We start from the raw sequence: 26,729 nt of genomic DNA, 5'->3' as shown, positions 1-26,729 counted from the left end.
GACCGAGACGTGTAACCAATGGCACCCCATACCATCACACCAGGTGATACGCCAGTATGGCGATGACGAATACACGCTTCCAATGCGCCTTCACCACGATTTCGCCAAACACAGATGCGACCATCATGATGCTGTAAACAGAACCTGGATTCATCCTAAAGAATGACTTTTTGCCATTCGTGCACCCAGGTTTGTCGTTGAGTAAACGATCGCAGGCACTCCTGTCTGTGATGCAGCGTCAAGGGTAACCGCAGCCATGGTCTCTGAGCTGATAGTCCATGCTGCTGCAAACGTCATCGAACTGTTCGTGCAGATGGTTGTTGTCTTGCAAACGTCCCCATCTGTTGACTCAGGGATCGATACATGGCTGCATGATCCATTACAGCCATGCGGATAAGATGCCTGTCATCTCGACTGCTAGTGATATGAGGCCGTTGGGATCCAGCACGGCATTCAGTATTACCCTCCTGAACCCACCGATTCCATGTTCTGCTAACAGTCATTGGATCTCGACCAACACGAGCAGCAATGTTGCAATACGATAAACCGCAATCGCAATAGGCTACAATCTGACCTTTATTAAAGTGAGAAACGTGATGGTACGCATTTCTCCTCCTTACACGAAGCATCACAACAACTTTACACCAGTCAACGCCGGTCAACTGCTGTTTGTGTATGAGAAATTGGTTGGAAACTTTCCTCATGTCAGCGCGTTGTAGGTGTCGCCACCGGTGCCAACCTTGTGTGAATGCTCTGAAAAGCTGATCATTTGCATATCACAGCATCTTCTTCCTATCGGTTAAATTTTGCGTCTGTAGTACATCATCTTCGTGGTGTAGCAATTTTAATGGCCAGTAGTGTAGTTCAAACATAAGTTTAAGTACTTAGTACAACCAATTTAATCTTTAGTGCTATTGGTCAACTTTAAATACAATCTTTAGTGCTGTCAACCAACTTTAATGCAAGTCACCATTCTGGAAATAGAATACGATGTGGAATCCAAAATTTTCGGGACTGGTGTTGCCCATCTGGAAAGTAGGAGTAGTAGATCTTTGCACCGCTAGGTGGCGAGAGCTGCATATCCGAGGAGTCAGTGTGTGGATTGCACCGCTAGGTGGCGAGAGCTGCATATCCGAGGAGTCAGTGTGTGGAGTAGCTTTCAGCTGGGAGGATGAGTTGCGTGTCCACAGTGATTCTCATAATACTCTGTGTTTGGTGTGTGGTGATTTTACAATGGATCCACGAACAGAACAGCTTGTGTGTATCAAATTCTATGCGAATCTCGGGAAAAGTGCTATGGAGACCCTTGGAATGATTCAACAAGTGTTTGGGGGACAGAGCATGGACTGTACGCATGTGTTTGAGTGGCATGCTCGGTTCACAGCTGGCTGTACAGATGTCGAAGATGACGCACACACTGGAAGGCCCGTTAGCCACACAATGCCAGACATTGTTGCCAAACTTCAACAATTGGTTTGTGCGGATCGACATTGAACCATTCAAGACCTTGCAAATGAAGTGGTTATTGGTTACGGGACATGTCGATGAATGTTGACATGAATTGGGAGTGCATCGTGTCGCCACAAAATTTGTGCCAAGGATCTTGACTGCCAATCAGAAAGCACAGCATGTTGAAGTGTGCACGGACCTTTGTCAGACTGCATCTGATGATCCAACCTTCTTGTCACGGGTTATCACCGGCGACGAGAGGTGGATGTACGGGTATGACCAAGAGACAAAGCAACAATCGTCCCAGTGGAAGAGCCCAGGTTCTTCAAGACCCAAAAAAATGAGACAGGTGAAGAGCAAAGTGAAGAGCATGATCAACGTTTTCATTGATACCAAGGGAATTGTGCACAAAGAATTCATCCCACCCAACCAAACAGTGAATTCCGTATGCTACTGTGATGTTTTGCGATGGCTTCGTGGAAACGTACGGCGATGACGGCCTGAACTTTGGCATCAAGGGAACTGGGTGCTGCATCATGACAATGCACCCTGTCACATGTCCTTGCTCACCAGGACCTTTTTAGCAAAAAACAACATGGCGCTTTTACCCCACCCACCGTACTCATCAGATTTGGCACCTTGTGACTGTCAGTTCAACACTCTAGAGAGGGTTCAAGAAGCATCGCTGGCAGTGATAAACACCCTCAAAGAACAGGACTTCCAGAAAAGTTTGACCAGTGGCAGAAGTGCTGGGACCGGTGTGTACATGCGGATGGGAACTACTTTGAGGATGGGAACTACTTTGAGGGAGATGGTGACTATTAGTGCAAAGGTAAGGTTTTGAACAGATGGCAGCAACAGTCCTGAAAATTTTGGATATCACCTCTTATGTCCTTTACATAACATAGTATAAGTTTTCTGTATTATCACAATTTATGTCTTTTACATTGTATGTTCATATGATGCTCTTGTTCATTTGAAGAGCGAAACTGGTAAATAAAAAATACTAAGTGCAGGTTGCGGCTTCATGTTTAACACCTTTTCGCTCAGTTGTGGACCAACTCTTGGCAGCCAGTGACCACCTCCATCTAATAAACTTCATATGATTAAGGGGACTGCCGCCATGTGGTGGTCTTCCCTCCAACTCTTCCGACAGGAATCTACCATCCTCTGCTGCCTTTGTATCAGCGCCATACCAGGTTGACCCATGGGTTTTTGCTCCATAATGACCCCTGCTCCCTTTGTAGTTGCTGGTGCAGCCCCCCCCCCCCCCCCCCCCAATGGTGATCTATATTTTGCTGGACTACCCCCACCTTTTATCCTTTCACACTAAAAATGCTCTCCCACTCTCCTTGTCACAGGTGTTAGCAATGACCCTTTCATGGTTACATCTGTGTTCAGCTTTTTCGTGACTGTGTTTTGTCCACCCAGATTTAAGTACCTAAATTCCCTTCACATATTGGAGCCCTTCAGTTAGCGATGGCTTTGGTTTGGGAGGCCTTTGGCTGTGCCTCCATACCATCCAGGTTCCCCCTACACCCTTGTCCCTACATTTTGTTTGTTCTTTTGTGTCATTTTGTTTCCCTTTTCCTTGCGCTTTCTTCCCCTGGTGTTCTCTCCATTGTCCTGGTCATAGTATGGAATGGGGATCTGGATGGGTCGGTGGCAGTGCCAGCGCCCCAGCACGCGTAGCATCACTGGGGCACTTCCTGCTCTTGCCCTTTACACCCTCCCTCGCCCACCTGTTCTTTACCCTTCCTGCTTAATAATTTTTTGCTTGCTGTAAAGTCATGTCAAACAACACCTGAATCTGTTGTACCTTATCCTCTTCTACCTTTTTTGTTTCGATGTTCCACCATGTTTTCTTCTATACATTGTTTTAAATGTCTTCCTGTCTACTTATAATGTCTTTCGGCTGAAGAGCAGCACCAATGCTGCTGCCAGCCCGCCCCAGATGGAGAATTGGAAATACAGTGTTGTTGTTGTTGCTGTTGTGGTCTTCAGTCCTGAGACTGGTTTGATGCAGCTCTCCATGCTACTCTATCCTGTGCAAGCTTCTTCATCTCCCAGTACCTGCTGCAGCCTACATCCTTCTGAATCTGCTTAATGTATTCATCTCTTGGTCTCCCTCTACGATTTTTACCTTCCACGCTGCCCTCCAATACTAAATTGGTGATCCCTTGATGCCTCAGAATATGCCCTACCAACCGGTCCCTTCTTCTAGTCAAGTTGTGCCACAAATTTCTCTTCTCTCCAATTCTATTCAATACTTTCTCATTAGTTATATGATCTACCCATCTAATCTTCAGCATTCTTCTGTAGCAACACATTTCGAAAGCTTCTATTCTCTTCTTGTCTAAACTATTTATCGTCCACGTTTCACTTCCATACATGGCTACACTCCCTACAAATACTTTAAGAAACGACTTCCTGACATTTAAATCTATACTCGATGTTAACAAATTTTTCCTCTTCAGAAACGCTTTACTTGCCATTGCCAGTCTACATTTTATATCTTCTCTACTTTGACCATCATCAGTTATTTTGCTCCCCAAATAGCAAACCTCCTTTACTACTTTAAGTGTCTCATTTCCTAATCTAATTCCCTCAGCATCACCCGACTTAATTTGACTGCATTCCATTATCCTCGTTTTGCTTTTATTGATGTTCATCTTATACCCTCCTTTCAAGACACTCCATTCCGTTCAACTGCTCTGCCAGGTCGTTTGCTGTCTCTGACAGAATTACAATGTCATTGGCAAACCTCAAAGTTTTTATTTCTTCTCCATGGATTTTAATACCTACTCCGAATTTTTCTTTTGTTTCCTTTACTGCTTGCACAATATACAGATTGAATAACATCGGGGGTAGGCTACAACCCTGTCTCACTCCCTTCCCAACCCCTGCTTCCCTTTAATACCCCTCGACTCTTATAACTCCCATCTGGTTTCTGTACAAATTGTAAATAGCCTTTCGCTCCCTGTAGTTTACCCCTGCCACCTTCAGAATTTGAGAGAGAGTATTCCAGTCAACATTGTCAAAAGCTTTCTCTAAGTCTACAAATGCTAGAAACGTAGGTTTGCCTTTCCTTAATCTTTCTTCTAAGATAAGTCGTAGGGTCAGTATTGCCTCACGTGTTCCAACATTTCTCCGGAATGCAAACTGATCTTCCTCGAGGTCAGCTTCTATCGGTTTTTCCATTCGTCTGTAAAGAATTCGCATTAGTACTTTGCAGCTGTGACTTATTAAACTGACAGTTCGGTAATTTTCACAACTGTCAACACCTTCTTTCTTTGGGATTGGAATTATTATATTCTTCTTGAAGTCTGAGGGTATTTCGCCTGTCTCGTACATCTTGCTCACCAGGTGGGAGAGTTTCGTCAGGACTGGCTCTCCCAAGGCTGTCAGTAGTTCTTATAGAATGTTGTCTACTCCTGGGGCCTTGTTTCGACTCAGGTCTTTCAGTGCTCTGTCAAACTCTTCACGCAGTATCATATCTCCCATTTCATCTTCATCTACATCCTCTTCCATTTCCATAATATTGTCCTCAAGTACATCGCTCTTGTATAGACCCTCTATATACTCCTTCCACCTTTCTGCTTTCCCTTCTTTGCTTAGAACTGGGTTTCCATCAAAGCTCTTGATATTCATGCAAGTGGTTCTCCTTTCTCCAAAGGTCTCTCTAATTTTCATGTAGGCAGTATCTATCTTACCCCAAGTGAGATAAGCCTCTACATCCTTACATTTGTCCTCTAGCCATCCCTGTTTAGCCATTTTACACTTCCTGTCGATCTCGTTTTTGAGATGTTTGTACTCCTTTTTGCCTGCCTCATTTACTGCATTTTTATATTTTCTCCTTTCATCAATTAAATTCAATATTTCTTCTGTTACCCAAGGGTTTCTACTAGCCCTCATCTTTTTACCTATTTGATCCTCTGCTGCCTTCACTATTTCATCCCTCAAAGCTACCCATTCTTCTTCTACTGTATTTCCTTCCCCCATTCCTGTCAATTGTTCCCTTATGCTCTCCCTGAAACCCTGTACAACCTCTGGTTCTTTCAGTTTATCCAGATCCCATCTCCTTAAATTCCCACCTTTTTGCAGTTTCTTCAGTTTTAATCTACAGTTCATAACCAGTAGATTGTGGTGAGAGTCCACATCTGCCCCTGGAAATGTCTTACAATTTAAAACCTGGTTCCTAAATCTCTGTCTTAGCATTATATAATCTATCTGATACCTTTTAGTATCTCCAGGGTTCGTTCATGTATACAACCTTCTTTCATGATTCTTGAACCAAGTGTTAGCTATGATTAAGTTATGCTCTGCGCAAAATTCTACCAGGCGCCCTCCTCTATCATTTCTTAGCCCCAATCCATATTCACCTACTGCATTTTCTTCTCTCCCTTTCCCTTTTCTCAAATTCCAGTCACCCATGACTATTAAATTTTTGTCTCCCTTCACTACCTGAATAATTTCTTTTATCTCATCATACATTTCATCAATTTCTTCATCATCTGCAGAGCTAGTTGGCATATAAACTTGTACTACTGTAGTAGGCATGGGCTTCGTGTCTATCTTGGCCACAATAATACGTTCACTATGCTGTTTGTAGTAGCTTACCTGCACTCCTATTTTTTTATTCATTATTAAACCTACTCCTGCATTACACCTATTTGATTTTGTGTTTAAAACCCTGTATTCACCTGACCAAAAGTCTTGTTCCTCCTGCCACCGAACTTCACTAATTCCCACTATATCTAACTTTAACCTATCCATTTCCCTTTTTAAATTTTCTAACCTACCTGCCCGATTAAGGGATCTGACATTCCATACTCTGATCCGTAGAATACCAGTTTTCTTTCTTCCTATAATGACGTCCTTTTGAGTAGTCCCCACCTGGAGATCTTAATGGGGGACTATTTTACCTCCGGAGTATTTTACCCAAAAGGACAGCACCATCATACAATAAAGCTGCATGCCCTCGGGAAAAATTACGGCTGTAGTTTCCCCTTGCTTTCAGCCGTTCGCACTGCCAGAACAGCAAGGCCATTTTGGTTAGTGTTACAAGGCCAGATCAGTCAATCATCCAGACTGTTGCCCCTGCAACTACTGAAAAGGCTGCTGCCCCTCTTCAGGAACCACACGTGTGTCTGGCCTCTCAACAGATACCCCTCCATTGTGGTTGCACCTACGGTACAGCTATCTGTATCGTTGAGGCACGCGAGCCTCCCCACTAATGGCAAGGCCCATGGTTCATGGGGGGCTTCTTGGAAATACAATACAGAAAAAAAACCTAATCCTCATGATATCTGTGTGATATGTATGGTGAAGGCAGTAGAATTGTAACACATTCACCTTCAAATACTGGGCATCTGAATTTATGCAAGAGAATTTCATGAGAACAATGCTGCCTTGTTCCTTGAGCATATCTGCCACACTCTTTTACTTGCTATACTTCTCTGTTGCAGTCTTAGCAGTATGTCACTGAATTGAATTGGTTTGATGTTCAAGAATGGAGAAGAGAAGCTTAGTGACTGGGATAAATTCCATGCCAAATGAAGAAAATGTTTGGCAACAATCAGCAGCAAATCAGCTTGGCAGAACAACAGGGTCCATCATCGTGAGAAAAGAACACAGCCCTACATACACAATATTTTGGCCCTATGTCACATTGTGAATCCAAATAAGACAAAAGTGACAAAATCTTACTCTCTACGAAATGAGTTGCAGAAAACATGTACTGGGCCCTTCTGCTAAAGGATGCCACAACAACAAAGGAGTTCATTAAGTGGTGTCAGCGCATTGAGGGACTGCAACAGAAAAGACTGGGTGAAAGAAATAAGACCAACTTTAGAATGTGGTCTCTATGGCAGCCATGACCTTGCCTCTCTCATATGCCAGGAAGTGAGAGATGTATAGCATTGTATGGCAACCAGAACTGTCAGACTGAGTAAGGAGGAGATAGCAACCACAAATGTCAGTCTGATATGTCAGGAGGTAATAGAGGATGTTGATGAAGAGGCGTATCAGTCTTTAGCACATTATCCTCACTAGGCTAACTTGCCAGGAAGAATGAACTTGGCCGACTTGGAGTTGTGCTGCGGCCATCAAACAACAAAAACACAGATACAACCAACTCCTATGCCAAGTTTAACACCCCATAGAACAACATACATTTGGATGACACGGGACAACATGCCGGTGTTTCTACTGTGGACATCTGTGCCCATTATATACTGTTGGAGACAAAGAAGCCACTACGCTGCCAGACATTGACATTCGCAAGCCTTCTATTCATGCCAGTCAACTGCAGATGATCTGTGAGATGAAATGTATTGCCATACCTTGGATGAGGTCACTCCCCGACATAATATAAATGTTCTCCATTGCTGTACCCAAGTACCATCTACTTGCCTAATTTCTGGCTTCAGGAAAACTAAGTGAGATAATGACCATCTATGGAGATAAGGCTGCCAAAGATGCAAATCCTCCAATGATGACAGACAGTCTCCAAGTTGTCTGGAAATCTCATTGTCATCATCACTGATAGCCAATCTGTGTGGCTGCTAGTCATCTCAGGGGCTTTCTTTTCTGTAATATTGGATGCTTATCGTTGCCATCTATAGAAGACTATGTTCTGTAATATGAAAGTGATCATTCTAAAGGTCACAAATGGGAAATATATCCAGCCAATAAGAATGTGTATTGCAAGAATGACTGTCAATGACAGAACACAGCCCTTCGAATTTGTTGTTTTAACCGAATGTAGCCACAGTGTTAACCTCGGATAGGACTTCTTGCAGTAACCACAGCCATTCATAGACTGTGGAAAATCAGAACTCCAGATCGATGAAGCTATTCCAGCAAACTCGCACAACAAAGATTGCTTTGGGCAGTTGTTTGCCATTGAAGTCATTGTTATCCCACCATCGTCATAATCAAGATGAGTTCCAGTTGCTGGTTGAGATGCTCAGCTAAAATGTGAAGCTGTTATCAATTGCAAAAAAAAAAAAAAAACTACTCAGGCTAACGAGACACATGCTAGTGATGATTGTAAGCATTTAGGTGGCCAAGGAGAACTTTGGATAATTAATTGGCACGAGCAGCTGTATCTCATCCCTAAAGGCAAGCTGTTAGAGGCAGTTGAACCAATCATGCTCTGCTGCCACTGCAGACTACACAGGAGGGAAAGCTACTGTTGTCCTACCAATAGTATTTGGCCGAACAGAGGAGCAACATTGGTGAATGATAGCCGTTCTAGGTCAATTTTTGGATGCTTTCAAGTCAGGAGAGGGGAAAAAGATAGATCAAGCAATCGTCCAACAACTAACCAATGCTTATATACTGTAGTGTGTTGTCAGCTGAATGATGGATAATCCAGGTGGAAGTGGAGATGGCACTGCGTGATGAGGTCATTGAACCTTCAGAAATCGTTGGTCCTCTCATGTAGTCCTTGTAAAGAAGGAGAATGGCACTCGACATTACTGTGTTGACTATCTACAACTGAACAAAATAATGAAGAAAGATGTCTACCAGTTGCTTTGCACTGATGACACCATAGATTGCTTGTGAAAGGAACACAGTATTTCTCCACTATGGATATGAAGTAAGGCTATGGGCAAATAGAGGTTGATGAGGCTGACTAGGAAAAGGATGCCTTCATAGCTTCCGATGGCATCTACGAGATCAAAGTAATGCCATTTAGATGTGTAATGCTCCAGTCACTTTCAAACATATTATGGACAGCTTGCCTTGACACCTGAAATGGATATGTCATTGCCATCTGGATGACACTGTTATTTTTTGGAGACATATGCTTTGGGCTGACTTGACCATATATGATGTGTTAGTGGTCCAAGAACTTTTAGCTTTGTACTCTTTAAAGATGTAAAAGCCAAAATCTAGATAGTACAGAAGAAAAATGCAGTAATATATAGTCAGATGGTGGTTTGTTCTTTAAAAACATACTGTATGATTGACTGTGGCTCAGCACCATGGAAAATGTATGAAGAACACCTGAGCTGCCTGGCAGCCATGTTGAAGTGTGTTCAGACTTGTAGGCCCCTTCCTAAATCCGAAAAAGTACCTCTTCACCACCCAAGATGTAAAAGTCTTGGAGCATCTAGTGAATGGTGGTATGGTCTGTCCTGATCCAGAGAAAATAAGAGCAGTTGCAGATTTTCCAATTCATTCGCACATTCATAATGTGAGAAGTTTTCTTGGAATGTGCTCATGCTACTGGCAATTCACAAAGGACTCTGTACTAAGGCATATCCCTTGCAAGAACTACTGCAGGGACATGCCAATTTTCGTGGAATGAGGTGCAAGAAAGATCTTTCCCTGTCCTTAAGGAGGTGCAAATGTCTTCTCCAGCTCAAGCATTGTATGATGAAAAAGCCAAGGCAGAACATCACACTAATGCTTGCAGTCATAGGATAGATGTACTTGTAGTGCAAATTCAGGAAGATGCTGAAAAGGTGATAACTTTTGTTTCCAGAGTACTCTCCAAGTGCAAGATGAACTACTCTACAACTGAGAAAGAATGTCATGCAGTCATTTGAGCCATCGGCAAGTTCTGACCACATTTAATTAGCAAACTATTCACCACTGTGACAAACTACCATTATCTGTGGTGGCTTATTAGCCTACAGGATCCACCAGGTTGAGTAGCAAGATGGAAACTGAGGTTTCAGGAGTACAACATCACAGTAGTTATAGAAAAGCAGATGCAAACACAAGGCTGCCGACTGCATTTCATTGAATTCTGTGACAGAACACAGTAGTGTGGATGAAATTTTAGTTACTTTGCAGTAAATGACATTGCTGTTGAACAGAGGGAGATCCAATGTTGCTGAAAACCTTGAGAGCCCTGCATGATGAGGAACCAACAAAAGGAGAACTCTAGTCAATTAATGAAGCACCGTGTAAGAGGAGCTGTGATCAATGGGTTAGAAATGGCAAGGTGTAAGCTATTATAAGGAATGCAAACTATGGAAATACATGCTACAGTTACCTTCAATACATCTGGTATCAATTCCACCTACAGCAGCGTCATTTCACCAAATTTGAAATTGATATCTTGGGGAGGTTCTGTTTGTTTACTGGTGTCTAATTGTGGAAAAGTTTTCCATTCAAAACTAGTATCAGAGATAATTTCATGTCCTGACATCACCCACACTATGATAACTGTCTATCATCCAGAAATGAATGGCCCCACAGAACACTATAATAAAACATTGACAGATATGCTCTTGATGTACATTGATGTTGAACAAAGAGATTGAACTACAGTACTGCCTGCCATGACATTCACGTACAACTAAGAGAAGCAAGATATCGTAGACTTCACACTGTTCCTTCTCCTCCATTGTCACAAGGCTGAAACAACAGTGAGTACACTGTTTCCATTTCAACTGAATTATATGCAGGATGACTGCATGAAATGCCTCATGACCAGGACCAAAGAAGTAAGATAGCTAGCTCATGTATGGACCTGGATGCCCAAGAAAAAGACTGAGAGCTCTGTAACGGTAAGCCCTGGTCAGTGGGTATGGATATTTACACGTGTGCAGAAAGTGGGACTATCGGAAAAGTTACCGAAGCTCTGCTTTTAGCCATATTGCATCCTTCCTTGCTTTCTGATAACCTGCAACTTCTGTTTTAAAAATATTGTGTGTGAATGAAGACAAAGCTTTTTTCATGTGCGTGATTTTGCCTGAACCTGTGCTGTTTCTTTGAGAGTAGCCCATTCTCACCCAGAAAAATTCGAAAGTTAGAGCCAAGAATATCCTCTGGTGTCCAGCAGCAGACTAGAATATCATTGGCATTTAATTTTACAGTGTTACTTTTCTTCTTTCATCTGATGTGTGTCCTTTTATACTGTAAAAGCCTGATTTCCTCCATTTGAATTATTTGTATATATATCTGGAGTTAAGTTTTTTTCTGAAATTATAGCTCTGCATGTAAAGATCCCATACTGTTTGACATATCACTGATATATATTAAAACAGTATCAATTCTAATTTGCTTGTCTTTGGAAATGTTGTGCTAATGGTTCAATAACTCCAGTAAAATACTAATTTTAGTCAAGATGTGTATTTCCTTTACCCCTTGTGTCATGTTTTTGAAGTACGATTGCAACTGATTGTGTATTCCTGGTATTCCCAGCGATTCTAACTTTTTGAATGGAATTTTATCATTAGTTGAGCCAGACACTTTCAGTGGATGTATGAATATCATTGCAATTCAGTTATCTTTTTGATGTCTAATTCCATTGGGAACCATGTACACCACGACCATATTATTGTCAATATATTTTGGATAAATGGCAGCATCAGTCATAAAGATTGAAATCCTGTATTTTACAGATTAATTTCTGTCACTGTGTGACCATCTTCAGTGCTAAAAATATGTAAGAACCATTAGACATGAGGATCTTAATACAAACATGGCCCTATTTAGAACCACCATAAAAAAAAAAAAAAATACAGAAACAGGAAAACATATACAAATATACAAACTCTTGTAGGCCTATATCGTAATAATACAACATATTCCATAATGTGTACATGTACTGTGACAATTACTTCAAACAGATGCCTTCACTTTTACTTCATACAGTAGTTTTGAAATTACGGAAGAACCTATCTTGTGACCTTCGTAGTTACCGGTCCAACATACAGTGAAATTGTAGCTTACACAGCCAACTATATAAGCTCAGTACAGCAAAACAACCATCATAGTGCCCTCTACATTCTGAAGCACTCACCATGTAGACGTAAAATGTAACAAAATACCAATAACAGAAAAAACCAAAGCTTACATAAAAATAACCTTTAAAATCAATGACAATTTTTCTGTCAGTAGTCTTAGCAAACTTTAAAAACGCATTACAGGCATAATAAAAATACAATAAATTATGGCTTCTCACATAATATACAAGATAAAAAATTTTATGGGAATATGCCTAACGTAAAAGCACATAGTAATTTCTTAAAACCAAATACAGAAATGTTAACATCAGAAACATTCTTTTTACATTCCCAAAAACATCAACTGCATGTAAAAACATTAATCCTTTACAGTGGGTTGTTGTGCCCTCTCTTATCATAATTGAAGACTTGACCAACCTTATGATTGACATTATCATTGCAAATTATTAACATGCATTTACGAAAGGTAATCATAAGACATTAACAAAAATACAATACAGTGCTCTCCCATATTATGTATTGCCCCTGCAATACTGCTATTTTTCATGTTCAAAACTGATGTTAAATGCCAATAATGATGAAGTGGGTGTTGTGTGATACATTTGATTAATCTGGGCCATGCTCCTCCGACTTGACATCACGACTTAAATTGCTGCACAGGGTGGGAAAAAAGGCAGATATCTTGATCTCCCTGAGGAGATGGAGATTTTCTGTAGTTTGAAATCTTGAAATTGCATGTTGCTTAACAAGCAGCCTGGTGTGTGGCAAGTAGGCCGTCCTCATGGTCAGCAACGAGATGGAAGATTAGCTGGTATGACACTTCTATGCAGTGCAACATGCTGATTCATGCTACGAGCGTAAACTTGGTAATTTTTTGCTGTATGTATTTATAAACGGTTTCATAACAGCAAATGGTGGGTATTACTTTTATTTTTGAGCCCTATTTGCAATTTATATTTAGTATGTGCCTGTTTATTCATTGAAGTTACCACAATTGCACCCTTTGTCATTATTGAATTTTAACATTAATTTCTCACATTAAATATAGCAGTATTACAGGTCCAGTATGTATGGGAGATCATTGTATTTTGTTATTACTTTTTGTAAATGCCTGTTAAGAATGTAATCTGATAATGTCAATATTGGATTGCTCAAGTCTTCGAGTATCATAAGAGAGGGTGCAATGTCCCGTTGTAAAGGTTTATGTTTTACATCTAATCAATGATTTTGAAAATGTAAAAAGGCTGTTTCTGAGGTTAACTTTACTGTATTTGACTTTAAGAGATTACTAGGTATATTTTTATAAATTTTTCTTGTACTTTATGTCAGAGGGCATAATTTTTTGTATTTTTATTATGCACTGCGTTTTTAAAGTTTGCTAAGACTTCCGACAGTAAAATTGTCATGTGAATTTAAAGGTTATTTTTATGGAAGCTTTGGTTTTTTCTATTATTGTTATTTTGCAGTATTTTATGTCTGTGTGGTGTATGCTTTAGAAACAGAGTGCACTATGATGGTTGTTTTGCTGTACGTAGCTTATCTATTTGGCTGTGTAAGCTACAAGCTCACTATATGTTGGACCGGATTCTATGAAGGTCAGAAGATAGGTTCTTTTGTAATTTCAGAACTATTGTATGAAGTAAAAGTGAAGATAGCTGTTGGAAGTAATTATCACCTTATATGTTACACCTTACAGAATATGTTGTGTTGTTATGACAAAGGCCTTACAAGGTGTGAAGAGTCTGGTACATACGAGAATTTGTATATTTGTATGTGTTTTCCTGATTCAGTAGTTTTTGATGGTGGTTCTAAATAGGGCCACATTTGTGTTAAGATCCTCAGGCCTGTTGGTTCTTATGTATTTTTAGCACTGAAGATGGTCACACAGTGACTGAAATCAATCTGTAAAATAAAAGATTTCTATCTTTATGGCCAATGCTGCCATTTATCCAAAATACGTTGACAGTTATCTTTGTCAAATGTATCATTTGCAACTTCTGTAAATTCCACGTGACTTATCCTGTAGCACTCTACAAACGAATCTGTGTATTATTGTTTTTCAAACTGATGACAGCAGGAAACTTGTCTGTAATTTTACATATCTTGATTATATTTCCTTACTAACGACACTAACCTTGTCTGCTTATTTAATTAGGAAACATCTGAACTCAGTGACTAATTTTATTATGTTTATTATGTTCGCACTTCAAGCTCTGGTGAGCATTTATTCATTCATTCAGCAGCAGCATTACTTGATATATATTTAAGTGTGTCACCTGTCTCAGGAATATATGATTGTAATTTCTATCTAGTACTTGGAAATAGTCTCTTTCAGAAGTCGATAATTTTTTTGGATGATCTATTAATCATATCCCTTCGTCCCTCTCCATCTGCGACTCTTTCTTTATCTGATTGTTGATCTTTGTTATGCAATGCTTCACTTCACTTCACTTTAATTTTTTATGGTACACTTCTCCCCAGCTTTGATTGGCCAGTAACCTTGGAGAATTAGTGTTTTGGATTTTAAAACGTATACTTTTGCATTTCAGTTGATTTCTTCCAAACCTGCTTTAGTAATTGGCAGAATTGCCAATTTTCAGGTGGGTTGCAGCATTGTCTATTTGTTGCCCTTCTGTACTGTTGACTATTTATCAAATGACAAAACTTTACAGAATTTTAACTGTGTGTTCTTGATTTAAAGTGTATTTTTGGACATTTGTACTGTGTCTGGAACTTCAGTTAACATGTAAATAAAAACATGTCTATATTTCACTATGAGGTCGGTACAAAAAACAGAATGATTAAATTATCATAAAATTCAGTTCCTGTTGATTCAGTATTTGACAATTCATACTTTACCATTGCGAAGACTGGTGATGTCTGATTTAACAGCATGATTCTTCAACCCTTATGAAATTTGTTGGTAACAGCATATCCTTTCACACAACGACAATATACATGTTAGACATCTGTGTATATGCGCTGTTATTTAGTAATAGGTGCTGCCAAACTTTGAATTGTTGTGTTGTATTTCCAATTCCCGACAAGTTTTGAGGAGGCAATATCTTAAACTGAGTGAGGTTGTGGAATGGTTAGCATACTGGACATTCACTCAGGAGGACAACAGTTCAAATTCACATTAAGCTATCATGATTTAGGTTTTTCCATGATTTCCCAAAATTGCACTAGGCATGTGCCCAGATTGTTCCTTTGAAAGGATCCAGCCAATTTCCTTTCTCCTCCTTTAAACAGTCATAGCTTGTTGTCCATCTCTGATGACCTCAATGTCGATGGGACATAAAACCCTAGTCTTCTTTCCTTCCTTTTGCAGTACCTTAATCTTTAATGTTTGTTTGTTTGTTTTTTGTGCACTTTTAGGGTTCTTGTATGTATGATTCTATTTAACATCTGGGAATCATCCAGCTATTCACTTTCCTCAAAGATTGTAGAGTATTAGCATCTGCATTTTTACCAGAGTTATTTGATTTGCTCTTTTCACTGTATTTATTTTTTACCTTAAATATTTTTGGAACAGCTCTTGCCTAGCTACCATTAAGTTAATCACTGTGCCAAAGGTTCATTATGGAGGATACATGTCAGAAATGCAACTGTAATGTATTTTGATTTGAAAATGCTATTGTTTCTCATTATGGGCTGTCTTATGTTGTTAGCTAGTCCTTTCTGCTATTATATTAAACTGATGACTAATAAACCATGCCTTTCAATTCCAGGCCATTACAGCATTTTTTGTTTTGGCGTACATCCATGTTGTTTTTTCTCGGACACCAACAAACTGTTTAGAAAAAATAAAAGATGACTGGCCTCGAGAAGGAATCTTAAGAGTAGAAATATTAAGAAATGGAGGAGAGGATTATAACATAGAAAAATCTTATGCTAAAGAAGAAAAACTCAGGCAGGAAAACTCAGCAGCTGATCTGAGCACCGTAATAGGAATGCTTACAAGAGATGGGTAAGATAACATTCTACTTACAATAGCTGTATGCGCTCAGTTACATATCAGCTGAAGGATAGGCTGTAATTGAGATATATTAGTATTTTTGACCAGTGAATGTACTCTCTTGTGCAATACTAAGCAGTGGTTTGGCCACTTTTACCAGTGCTCTTTTGATGACGATGATGATGACGATGATGCTCTGTCGCTCTGAAAGCCACTTGAAAGTGCTGTAAACATTGGTCCATATAGCAAAATGTTTCAGAAAAGTTTTGCTGATGCTTTGTTCAATTTTTATTTGTTTGTTATTTTGATGTGTGTTTCTCACTACTTTCATACTAATTGCACACATTAAGGTTGCTCTCTTGCAGCTGATGTGCCATGAGCAAAAGCTTGTGAATGGCTTGTAGCACAGTGGCTGCTGGAACAAGCCCCACCTCCTCCTCCCAGAGCAGCCTGATTATGTAATGGGTTACATTTAGTAGTCACAGGCATTTCAGGAAAGGTTAAGAAATGAAGAGGAAGACTTTTCCTATTTGAATTAAATAGGATATTGTTTGAAAATTGAGCTTCAGATACAACTGGTTCAACAAAAAACTTGTGCTGAGAGAACAAATTGAATAGCAAGAAAAACAAGAATTTTTGTGGACACTCAAAAGTACTGATAAAATACTGAAGGGACTATTACACTTATAAGACTTGATATGGTGCAAATCGTGCCAGAAGGTTTGGATATCAGGTACAAAAATGACTTAAATGCCAAAAAATGGGTATTATTATTAGATAGTAAGTCTAAGTAATAAGTGTAAGTAATAAGTAAGATTGGAATGACTGGAAAAGGGGAATTCAAACCTATCCATTCCAGGAAAGATAATTATAATGTGGCACATTTGAAATCAATATGAGTGCAAAAGGTGTCTTCTATTTTAATGTGCACATTAAAACAAATGTCCTTCAGTTGTCCCCATATAGCCAGTCCAAGTATACAACTTCTTTGAAAGGTTAAAACCTTCTGTTACAAAGTGAATAACACAAAAGACCAAATTTTTCATATCACAGAATAATAATGTATGGAAAGTTCTGGTTGAGAATTCTGAATTAGTTAAGAATAAAGGAGAGCCCTATACAGTCTAAAAATGGATCCTAACCTGATCATCCACCCAGCAGACTAAGGTTCCACCAATGTTGTGATGAACTGGAGTAAATTCCTTGCAGAAGCCCCCTGCCAGTTGTCAGACACCTTGACCTACGAGCTCTGCTGAAGTGACCCAATCCCAGAAATCTAACATAACCTCCAATCCCTGCAGAAATCCTTAGGACCTTCCCAGAATCTCTCCCCTGAATCTGTCTCCCTACTCACCTGAGCAACAGCCCACACACCCACCTTCTACATGCTCCCCAAAATCCACAAACCTAACAGTCCTGGGTGCCCCATTGTGGTTGGTTACAGCCCCCCCACCCCATCCGAAATAATCTTGGCCCTTGTTGATCAGCATCTGCGACCAACTGCCCAAAACCTAGCCTGCCACATTAAAGATACCAACTACTTCCTGCACCGGCTCTCCACCCTCCCCAAACCCTTAACTCCCAGGTCCCTACTCATCACTGTTGATGCAACCTCCTTATATACCAACATCCCTTATGCCCAAGACCTTGCCGTGATGGAACACTACTTCTTCCAAGTCTCTGCAGATTGCAGACCCTCCACTTTGTTTCTCATACACCAAACCAACTACATCCTAATCCATAACTGCTTCACTTTGAAGGGAAAGTATACAAACAAATTCGTGGCGCAACCGTGGTTACCCACATGACACTGTTATATGCCACTTTCTTCATGGGCCACCTAGAGGAAACATTCCTAGCCTCCCTAAACCCCAAACCCCTGGTCTGGTTCAGGTTCATTGATGACATCTTCATAATCTGTACCTGAGGCCAGGACACCTTATCCTCATTCTCCACCACTTCCCTAGATGTTGCTCTCCTCCTCTCAGATGGCTCCATCCTTATCTCGATCTAAATCATACCCACCATACCCGTCATACCCAAAAGTACGCGCAGTTTAACAGTTGCCACCCCTTCCATAAAAAAAAAAAAAAAAAATAATCCCTCCCATACATTCATTAGTAGATGCATCTGTAGTTATGAGAACTCCCTCACCCAGTATACTGAGAAAGGATACTGGAGGAGGAAAGAGAACATGGTTTGGTTTGATGGAGATGTGATAAACACTGTCTGTCATGAAAATTTTATCTCAAATGCTAAATAATGCATTGTGAGTGTAGCTGTACCCATTTTCAAAGTAGAGTAGAATGTGTTGGTGATTTTTAAATGAAGTTTGTTTCATAGTGAGAGAGTGAGTTTGGTTCGCAATTGCACTAATCCTTATTAGCTGTAAGCAGAAATATGAGAGCATAGATGTTTGTTACTCAGTTGGCAGACATGTTACCTATTACGTTGTGTAGATACTTGAATAACGCTTTATAGTTTCAAAATTCAAGAGAGTGGAAATGGATGTCCTGTTGGAAACTGCCAGCTTTCATCAAATGATTAAACAAATGCTGTGGTCATATAGGTTGTCTGATTTCATATTGAAATGGATCCTGAAATGATGTTACCCTAATAAATCTGTTTGAGTTTGTATTTTGGGATAGGTCCCTAGATTATATTGACAAAAATTGAACCAAATCAGGTTGGTGCTTCTAGTCCACAGTGAAATACATTTCAGCTCCTGTTTTAGATTTGGGACCAAAGAGTGCTACTGCCCCTGATTATTCAGTACTATAAATTCTGTAGATGCTTAACTACTGATACTGTTTTTTATTTCTTAAGCTTCTGAGTCATGTTGATGTGTAATAAGGTAAAAATTGTTTTCTACCTTGTGTGTTAGGTTATTGCAGTTTGAGACATTTTCTTCTCCAAAAACATTATGTGCATCATTCATTTTGCAAACATTTATTGAATATTTATTATAGACAACAGAAGGCTCTCCCGTATTTCTTTCTGGATTTGCAGTCAAGGAAGTATGGGTATGGCAAAGAATGGTGTATCCACAGCCAAAGGGTTGCTTCCAAAATGAATTTTACTCCCTTCAAGGGAATGTCCCTGCTAATAAAATGTCCTGATAGATTAGAGGATTAAATTTGTGTGCCACCAAGGGAAAATGGAGAGCTCTGCATTGCGAGCTGCACATTTAAAATCCATTTATAAGTTTGTGTTGTGAGTTGCTGACATTCATTGGAAGACTGGTTACAGTAATGACTGGGCAATAAGCTGTGTAAATAATGCAACCAATGTTTGTGTACTTTTGTATCATGATACTATGAGTGTCTGATAGTTTCATGTTCTAGAGCAAGCATGTTTTTTATTTATTATTTTAAGTGTATGTTTAAATGAAGCTATAAAATTACAAAAAATTACGATGTGACTCTTGTGCACGAATCAGGAAGATCATTGCAAAGACAGAATCTTAGAGATTGACACTTAAGTATTATGTAGAGGTATTACAGTGGTACTACCAGAAGTTATAATTATGTTGTTCCAGCTTTGTTAATATTGAACCATCATCAGTTGAGGAAGTGACCCAAGATCCAAGTGGCCTTTCTGAAACTGATGTGGAGAACAAGACTTTAGATGGAAAAATTGTGAGCACTGAAATTGAGAATGTCATAAACACGTTTGGCAATACAGCAAGCAAGACAGAAACCACAAATGATACAGGCGAGAAAGGTATGTTAGAATGTTTTACCAAATTTTTGTAGCAAGTTGTTCAGCTTATTAGCAAGTGTGGTTGCATGATTTCCTTAATTGTGAATAATAAACTGCATTGCATGAGACACATCCATATTAAAAAGAAATTAGTTGGGTGAGAGATTGTTTTAAGAAATATGCAAAACTTAACGTGATTTCTGTATCAGTAACTTTGGCACAATGAACGGTGGCAGCACACCCTTGTCTTAAAGTGCCAGTAAGTGGTTATAACTTTTTCCTGCATATATCTTAGAATAGGTGGCAAAATATCACCTGAATTGTGAACACTTATGATCCATTTTTGGCACACTGTACACCAAAACACAAATGCAAACATCACTTGACAATTTTTCCCTAGAGGCTTAAACTGGAGCTGATCAATGCAGATGACATTTGTACCATCTAACTTAACTGCTGGCATGTCCAGTAGAAGCAGTGTATTTGAAAGGAGGATTTACTACACAAAATGGTGTAATAACAATTTACAGTCTCGTGAAAATTGGGCCTGGTGATCTGATGATATAACATATGCCTTGAAACTGAACATTAAAAAGTCCCTGTCTCAATTCCAAATATCATAACTAGTAATATACACAGACTGTAAAGGATTTGTTTCAGATCCATCAAAAACTTGTTTTTTAAAATTAATCTGTTTACTGAAAGCATAACAGTCCATTTTTGCTCAACTGTTTATTTCTTTTCTTATCCATCCATCAGCTGTCCTAAATAATAATAAATAAATAAATTTGAAAATAAATAAAATAAATCAAATAAAATTGACAACTGGTTCCATGGTTCATTGTTAATTTATACTGTTTCCTTTTTCATTTGTTGATTACATATTTTTTAGTCCTATAGTAATAGATGTTCATGCCATACTTTTACATTTGCTCTTTCTTTTATCCACTGTTGATATCCAAGAGGGGGTATTGTAAAATTTTAATTTGCATCTCAAAAAATCAAGGTATGGCAATGAAACTTGTTGATGGTGTTACGCCTTTTCTGCATTTTCATCTTTCACTGTGACACATTTTTTCTCAACACTGAATGCCTTGGAAATCTGCATTTTGGCTGTTCGTGAAACATTCCAACTGAAAAATTACCTGGAAATGCCTGCCACACAATGGTTTCTTCATCCGAGGAAAGAAGCAGGAGTCACTGGGTGCAATGTCAATAGAGAATGGTGGGGTGGAGGGCAGGGGGCGGGGGGGGGGGGGGGGGGGAGGCGAGGCAGTATTTGATAGCCCAGAGAAGCAGCATGTGTGACTATGCTCTGTGCGGAATGAGCTGGGGTGTTGTTGTGGAGCAAAAACAAATCATTGGACAGCTTCGCATGGTGCTTCATCTTCACAGCCTCTCGTAAACTTGTCAGGTTTCCTCTTATGAGCGTAATCTGCTAGCATCAACCTAGTACAATCCCAAAAAGACTTTGTTTCACCATGCCTGATGATAATTGGGTCTTTGCCTTTTTTTGGCAGTGGTGATATGCATTTCCTTTTCTTGCTTTGATCCTTTGTCTTTGGGTCATAGTGGCACACCCAGCACCTGTCCTCGGTAATAAGGCGGCTAAAAAAGTCGTCTGAACTGACAGGACAGTTGCAGTGTTATTTTGCCACTTTGGTTCAGTGGACATTTTGCAGTGGTGCGAATAGTCATGGCAACCAGTGGGTTGTGAGCTTCATCATGTTCAAAATGTTATGCAAGAATTTGAAAACTAATCCACCATTCAGTTTGATTTTTTCCTCTATCACCCCCATTATGAGTGTCTAATGGTTGAGCACTGGGGCCTCCACTTATCTTGTGATCCATAGTTCTTCATAGAGAGATGATCTGTCAGTTTGTCCTTCAACACTGGTTGACAACACTGGGAGTGTCTGTGCCATCTTACTATACGTGTGATGATGGTATATTGTTCCTTTACACTCCCAGTAACTCAGCATGGATTGCTGCAGCAGTGTTCCTCTTCAAAAGCAGAAAATTAATTGCCACACGATACTCCACTTCATCAACAGACTGCACCATTTTACTGTGGCTCCTCCAGCAGCATGTTATGCTACTGGGGTGTGGCAGTTTCAGCACGTACCTGGGCTGCACACATGTCCTTGCAAATAAACAAATATTTAAGTACATAACTTTTTTTGTGGTATGATTAAAACTTTGGCTACTTTTTATACATTAGATGCAAACAGTACAGTGTCTTCAGCATAATGAAGATTGCTGAGATATACTTCATTAACATATATTTTTTCCTCATTTGTCCAGTTTAGGGATATGAACGCTTTCAAGACTAATAATGGGGGATAAAAAAGTGACTGTTGCAGAAAATGTATGAAGCTATGTAAATTGCGTGGAAAACTTATTATGTATCCACCGCCATCTTTTCATTCAAATATTAACCCATTTGTCATTCTGTCGCACATTATTATACATTACCCACTGCGCTTTTGGGGGCTAGAATAGACCTGCAGCCCTTCTTTGCTCATCGTAAGAGTCTATTTTATTGGGTCAAGTTTTTTACCTTGGTCTTGTGACTGTTCTTCAGACTTTTGACAGTTTTTGCTCTTTTTCATTTTTTTGAATGCTTTTTCCCCTCACTTTTTTTCGAGTTTTAAATTCTGGTCCCCTTTTTGGGCTTGACGTCTACTTTCCAAATTTTATTGAAGTACGGGCCATTTGGGGAAGGATTTTGTACTGTGGTGCATTAACTCTTCACTGTGTGCTGTTATCTTTTGCACCTGCCAGTCAAGTGGACCTACCTCTGCACCCGAAATCCAGTGCAGTAGACAGTCCGTCATGGTGAGGTTGTCATGTACTCTCTCAGTGGTAGCCCCCTGACAATGCAGGTATTGTACTGCCGATGCCTAAGCTGTGATCTCCCCGTGTCAGCCAAAGAGTAAGTGCCTATCTGCTTTGGGGTACTAGGACTCCGGGCAATGTCTACTGTACCAGGTGGCCTTTGCCTTGGTGGAGTGGTGTTCACAGCAAGAGCCTCTGATTGGAGTGAGTGGCATCAGGGTGAATGATCTACAGTGAAAAGGATTAAACTTAATGGTGGCCATGTCAACAAGGCAGTTTCATCAGTCAGGAACAGTGATTTTAATATAGAAGTTTACAGTCCTACGGCATTTCTGTGATTGACCATGCCTCAAGACGAGAGCCAGGCAAGGAGAAATGGAAGTGAGCAGTTTGCCGAGTTCTTGATTTGTTTCCACACTGACGGTGGTTCTTTCACTACAGCATAGTCAGTTTTTTTTTAATTGAAAATATTGAAGATAGGTTTAGGGAGGTTGCAGCACTAGAGAAGATGATAAATTGATCTTCGATGATAAAAACATCACACACCAACTAATCACTGGCAGTTAAGGCCTGTGCCAAGCTAGGAGATATGCCATTCACCACTTCTTCTCATAACAAGCTCAATAGAACTCAAGGTATTCTCTTCCATCAGGATCTAACACTACAGACTTATAAAGAGATGTGTGCTAATTTGGCACTATGTGGAGAACATTTTGTTTGCCGCATCCAGAAGGGACCAAAGGAGAATAGAGTGGACACTGGAGCTTTTATCGTAGCCTTCAACAGCAACATTTTACCTGAGAAGGTTAAGATCTTTGTTCATAGGTGTGATGTCAGGCCTCACTTTCCTCCTCCCATAATGTGTTTTAGGTGCCAAACGTTGGGACACATGTCCTCATGCTGCTCTAATGAGGCTATCTGTAGGGCATTTGGATGGGTGTCCCACGAGGGCAGCCCTTGTGACCAACCCACTCAATGTGTCAACTGTTCAGAACCACATCCTCCTCATGCATCACAATTCTCATTGTTCAACAGGAAGTTGAAAATTCAGGAGTGTAAAATGCTTGACAGCCTATCTTACAAAGAGGCAAGGAAAAGTTGGAAAGACTTCATATGGCTGATATGGTCTCCAGTTTAGCAACTGTCATGTCACAGTCCATGCCTCACACGATGACAAGGTCTCGCATGACACCACCTGGCCCTGGTCATATTCCAGAGCCTGCACAATGGTTGGGGGAGGGAACATCAGCTCCTTCATCCTCTACACCTGTAGCACCAGTGGTTCCTGTACCATCAGTGTGGTCAGAGACACCTGTCAAAGTGCCCCCCTCTCAAGACAAGGACCAGTGGCCACAGGCTGCATGCCGGAGAACAGTCAGGTGCTCTTCTCTCCCAGAAGATAAAATGGGGAAATCTTCACAGAAATTGAAGTCTCAGAAGGATAAGAAGGATAATCAGGAAGGTAAACTGCTTTCTGAGGCCTCAGCCTTGAAACATTCAAGCCTATACAGGTCACCACTACCTGGTAGCAAACTAATCACACCCATATTTTCCATTTGCCACTTTCTCAGACCTCACTCCAACACTCCTTCAATGGAACTATAACAACTACTATCGCCATTCGACCAAACTAAGTCGTTTAATGGCTACTCACTCCATAATTGGTATAGCGCTTCAGGGAACACGGTTTATGGTAGCACACCTCTCTGCTCTGAAAAACTACAAACCCTATGGTACCAATTGCATTAATGTTCTGAGAGCGTAAGTTGGAGTCTGTACCCTCATATGCTCTGGTATTTTCAATGAGCAGGTGCCTGTTACTACTCCACAAGAGGCCACAGCTGTTAGTGTCAACCTGTCAGTTTGGATGGCAGTATGTAATTTGCCTTTCCATTATCACAAGCTGTTAGAGTTAGTGGCACAGCTCCCAGTCCCCTTCCTCTTATTGGGGGATTTTAAAGCCCATAATCCTTTGTGGGATGGCGACACTATGTCTCACAGAGGCAGAGTAGTAGAACACCTCCTTTCAGAATTGGACATTGCCTGCTCAATGCTGGAGCTGCAACCCACAGAATGTTTTCAGGTATTGACCTTGCAATTTTCAGCCCGAGTATCATGCACCTGATTTAGTGGTGCGTCCATGGTGATCTTTTGTGACAGTGACTAGTTTCCTATTGTTCTCTCCCTCTCCACTCACAGACATATAGAACATGCTCTACGTTGGTCACTTCAGAAAATTGATTGGCAGGCTTTCTCCTCTACAACTACTTTTGCAGCCAGTCATGTGATGCACAACTTGGAACAGGACACTACTGATACTATTACTCATGCTGTAGCAGCAATATCATCTTACTCCTCCAGCTCATCCTGATGATCATAGGTCCCATGGTCGTCTGAAGACACAGCCGTAGCTATCAGGGGACACTTCAGGGTGATTCCACGGCAGAAGCACTGTCCTTGTATGGATAATTTAATAGCAATCAAGAGCCTCTGGGCAAAGGCGCAGTTTGTAATAAAGGAAAGGGAGCAGGAGTTTTGGGAGCAATATGTCTCAACTGTGTGATCTCACTGCCCATTGTCAGAAGTATGGACTAAACTCCACTGCATTTGCAGCCATACACCGCCCATAGCAGTTCCTGGCATCCTTGTCAATGGTAACATCTGCTCTGATCTCATGGTATTTGCCGAATGTTTTGCGGCACACTTCACTGAAATGTCCACTTGCAGTAATTACCATCCTCATTTCCTGACCCAGAAGCAGCTTATTGAGCACCGCCCACTATCACTCCATGCATACAGATATCTATCATATAATGTCCCTTTTAGTGAATGAATGAGAGCTTTGCAGTGTGTCGAGATATGGCCGCTGGACCCGACAAAATCCACAACCAAATGCTCAAGCTTCTTTGTGCCGACAACATGCAACGTATCCTTGGGCATTTTAATTGGATTTGGTGGGAGGGAGTATTTTCCTCTCGATGGTGGGAAGGTACTATTATTCCTGTTCTGAAACCGGGAGAGAACCCACATATTTTAACTAATTACCGAATGGGCTGTGTAAGCTATTCAAATGAATGGTCAACTGCTGTCTTTGTTGGTGCCTTGAAGCTGGAGGGCATATATCAAGACTCGAAATCGTCTTTCGAGCTTTTTGTCCACCAAAGATCATCTGGCTCATTTGAAATCCACGGTGTGCAATGCTTTTGCCCATCACCAACATTGATTGGTGTGTTCTTTGATCTAAGGCATAATAGACCATCTGATGACATCACATCCTACCTATACTGCACGAGTGAAGTTTCCAGAACAGTTTACTTATTTTTATCGATAATTTCCTATCTCTCAGTTTTTTTTTTTTTGTCCAGATAGGTTCGAATTTCAGCAACCAGTATGTACAGGAAACTGGAGCATAACTCTGTTCACTATCGCCATTAATGGTATCGTAAATGCAGTGGGCACCACAGTCTCTCTGTCACTGTACACAGATGATCTTTGCCTGTACTGTGCCTCTGCGTCACTGCGCATCACTGAGCACCAACTTCGGGGCGCTGTCTGGAGAGTCTATGACTGGACCCTAAAACACGGCTATCAATTTTCTCCTGCAAAATCATGAGTTACACATTTTTGTCACTTTCAGACTGTGCACTTGCACCCAGACATACATCTTGGTGACCAGTTACTTGAAGTCACTGACACTTGGCAATTCTTAGGTATTTTATTTGACAACAAGCTAACTTGGCTGCCGCATGTCCACCAGCTAAATGCAAATTGCATGAAGAAGCTGAATGCGCTCTGTTTTCTTAGTTGCTCCTTGTGGGGTGCGCACTGCACAGTTGTTCTGAGAGGGTTTTTTGTTGAAAATATTGAAGATAGGTTTGGGGAGGTTGCAGCACTAGAGAAGATGAGAAATTGATCTTTGCTGATAAAAACATCACACACCAACTAATCACTGGCAGTTAAGCCCTGTGCCAAGTTAAGAGATATGCCAGTCACCACTTCTTCTCATAACAAGCTCAATAGAATTCAAGGTATTCTCTTCCATCAGGACCTAACACTACAGACTTATAAAG

The 26,729-nt window shown here is 40.4% G+C and overlaps 1 protein-coding gene across 6 annotated transcripts in view; it reads left to right on the top strand.

The window, feature by feature from the left end:
* Window positions 1-26,729, top strand: part of LOC126484626 (membralin) — a 507,394-nt gene that overhangs the window by 44,368 nt on the left and 436,297 nt on the right. For all 6 annotated transcript variants that reach the window (XM_050108212.1, XM_050108215.1, XM_050108214.1 and 3 more), the window contains exons 3-4: window positions 15,893-16,131; window positions 19,658-19,842. In XM_050108212.1, the coding sequence (XP_049964169.1) occupies window positions 15,893-16,131; window positions 19,658-19,842 (424 nt within the window). The remainder of the gene's footprint in view (window positions 1-15,892; window positions 16,132-19,657; window positions 19,843-26,729) is intronic.

Source organism: Schistocerca serialis, chromosome 6 (assembly GCF_023864345.2).
Source record: "Schistocerca serialis cubense isolate TAMUIC-IGC-003099 chromosome 6, iqSchSeri2.2, whole genome shotgun sequence".
Classification (NCBI taxonomy): Eukaryota; Metazoa; Arthropoda; class Insecta; order Orthoptera; family Acrididae; genus Schistocerca; species Schistocerca serialis.
This window is presented reverse-complemented; position numbering and strand designations above follow the sequence as displayed.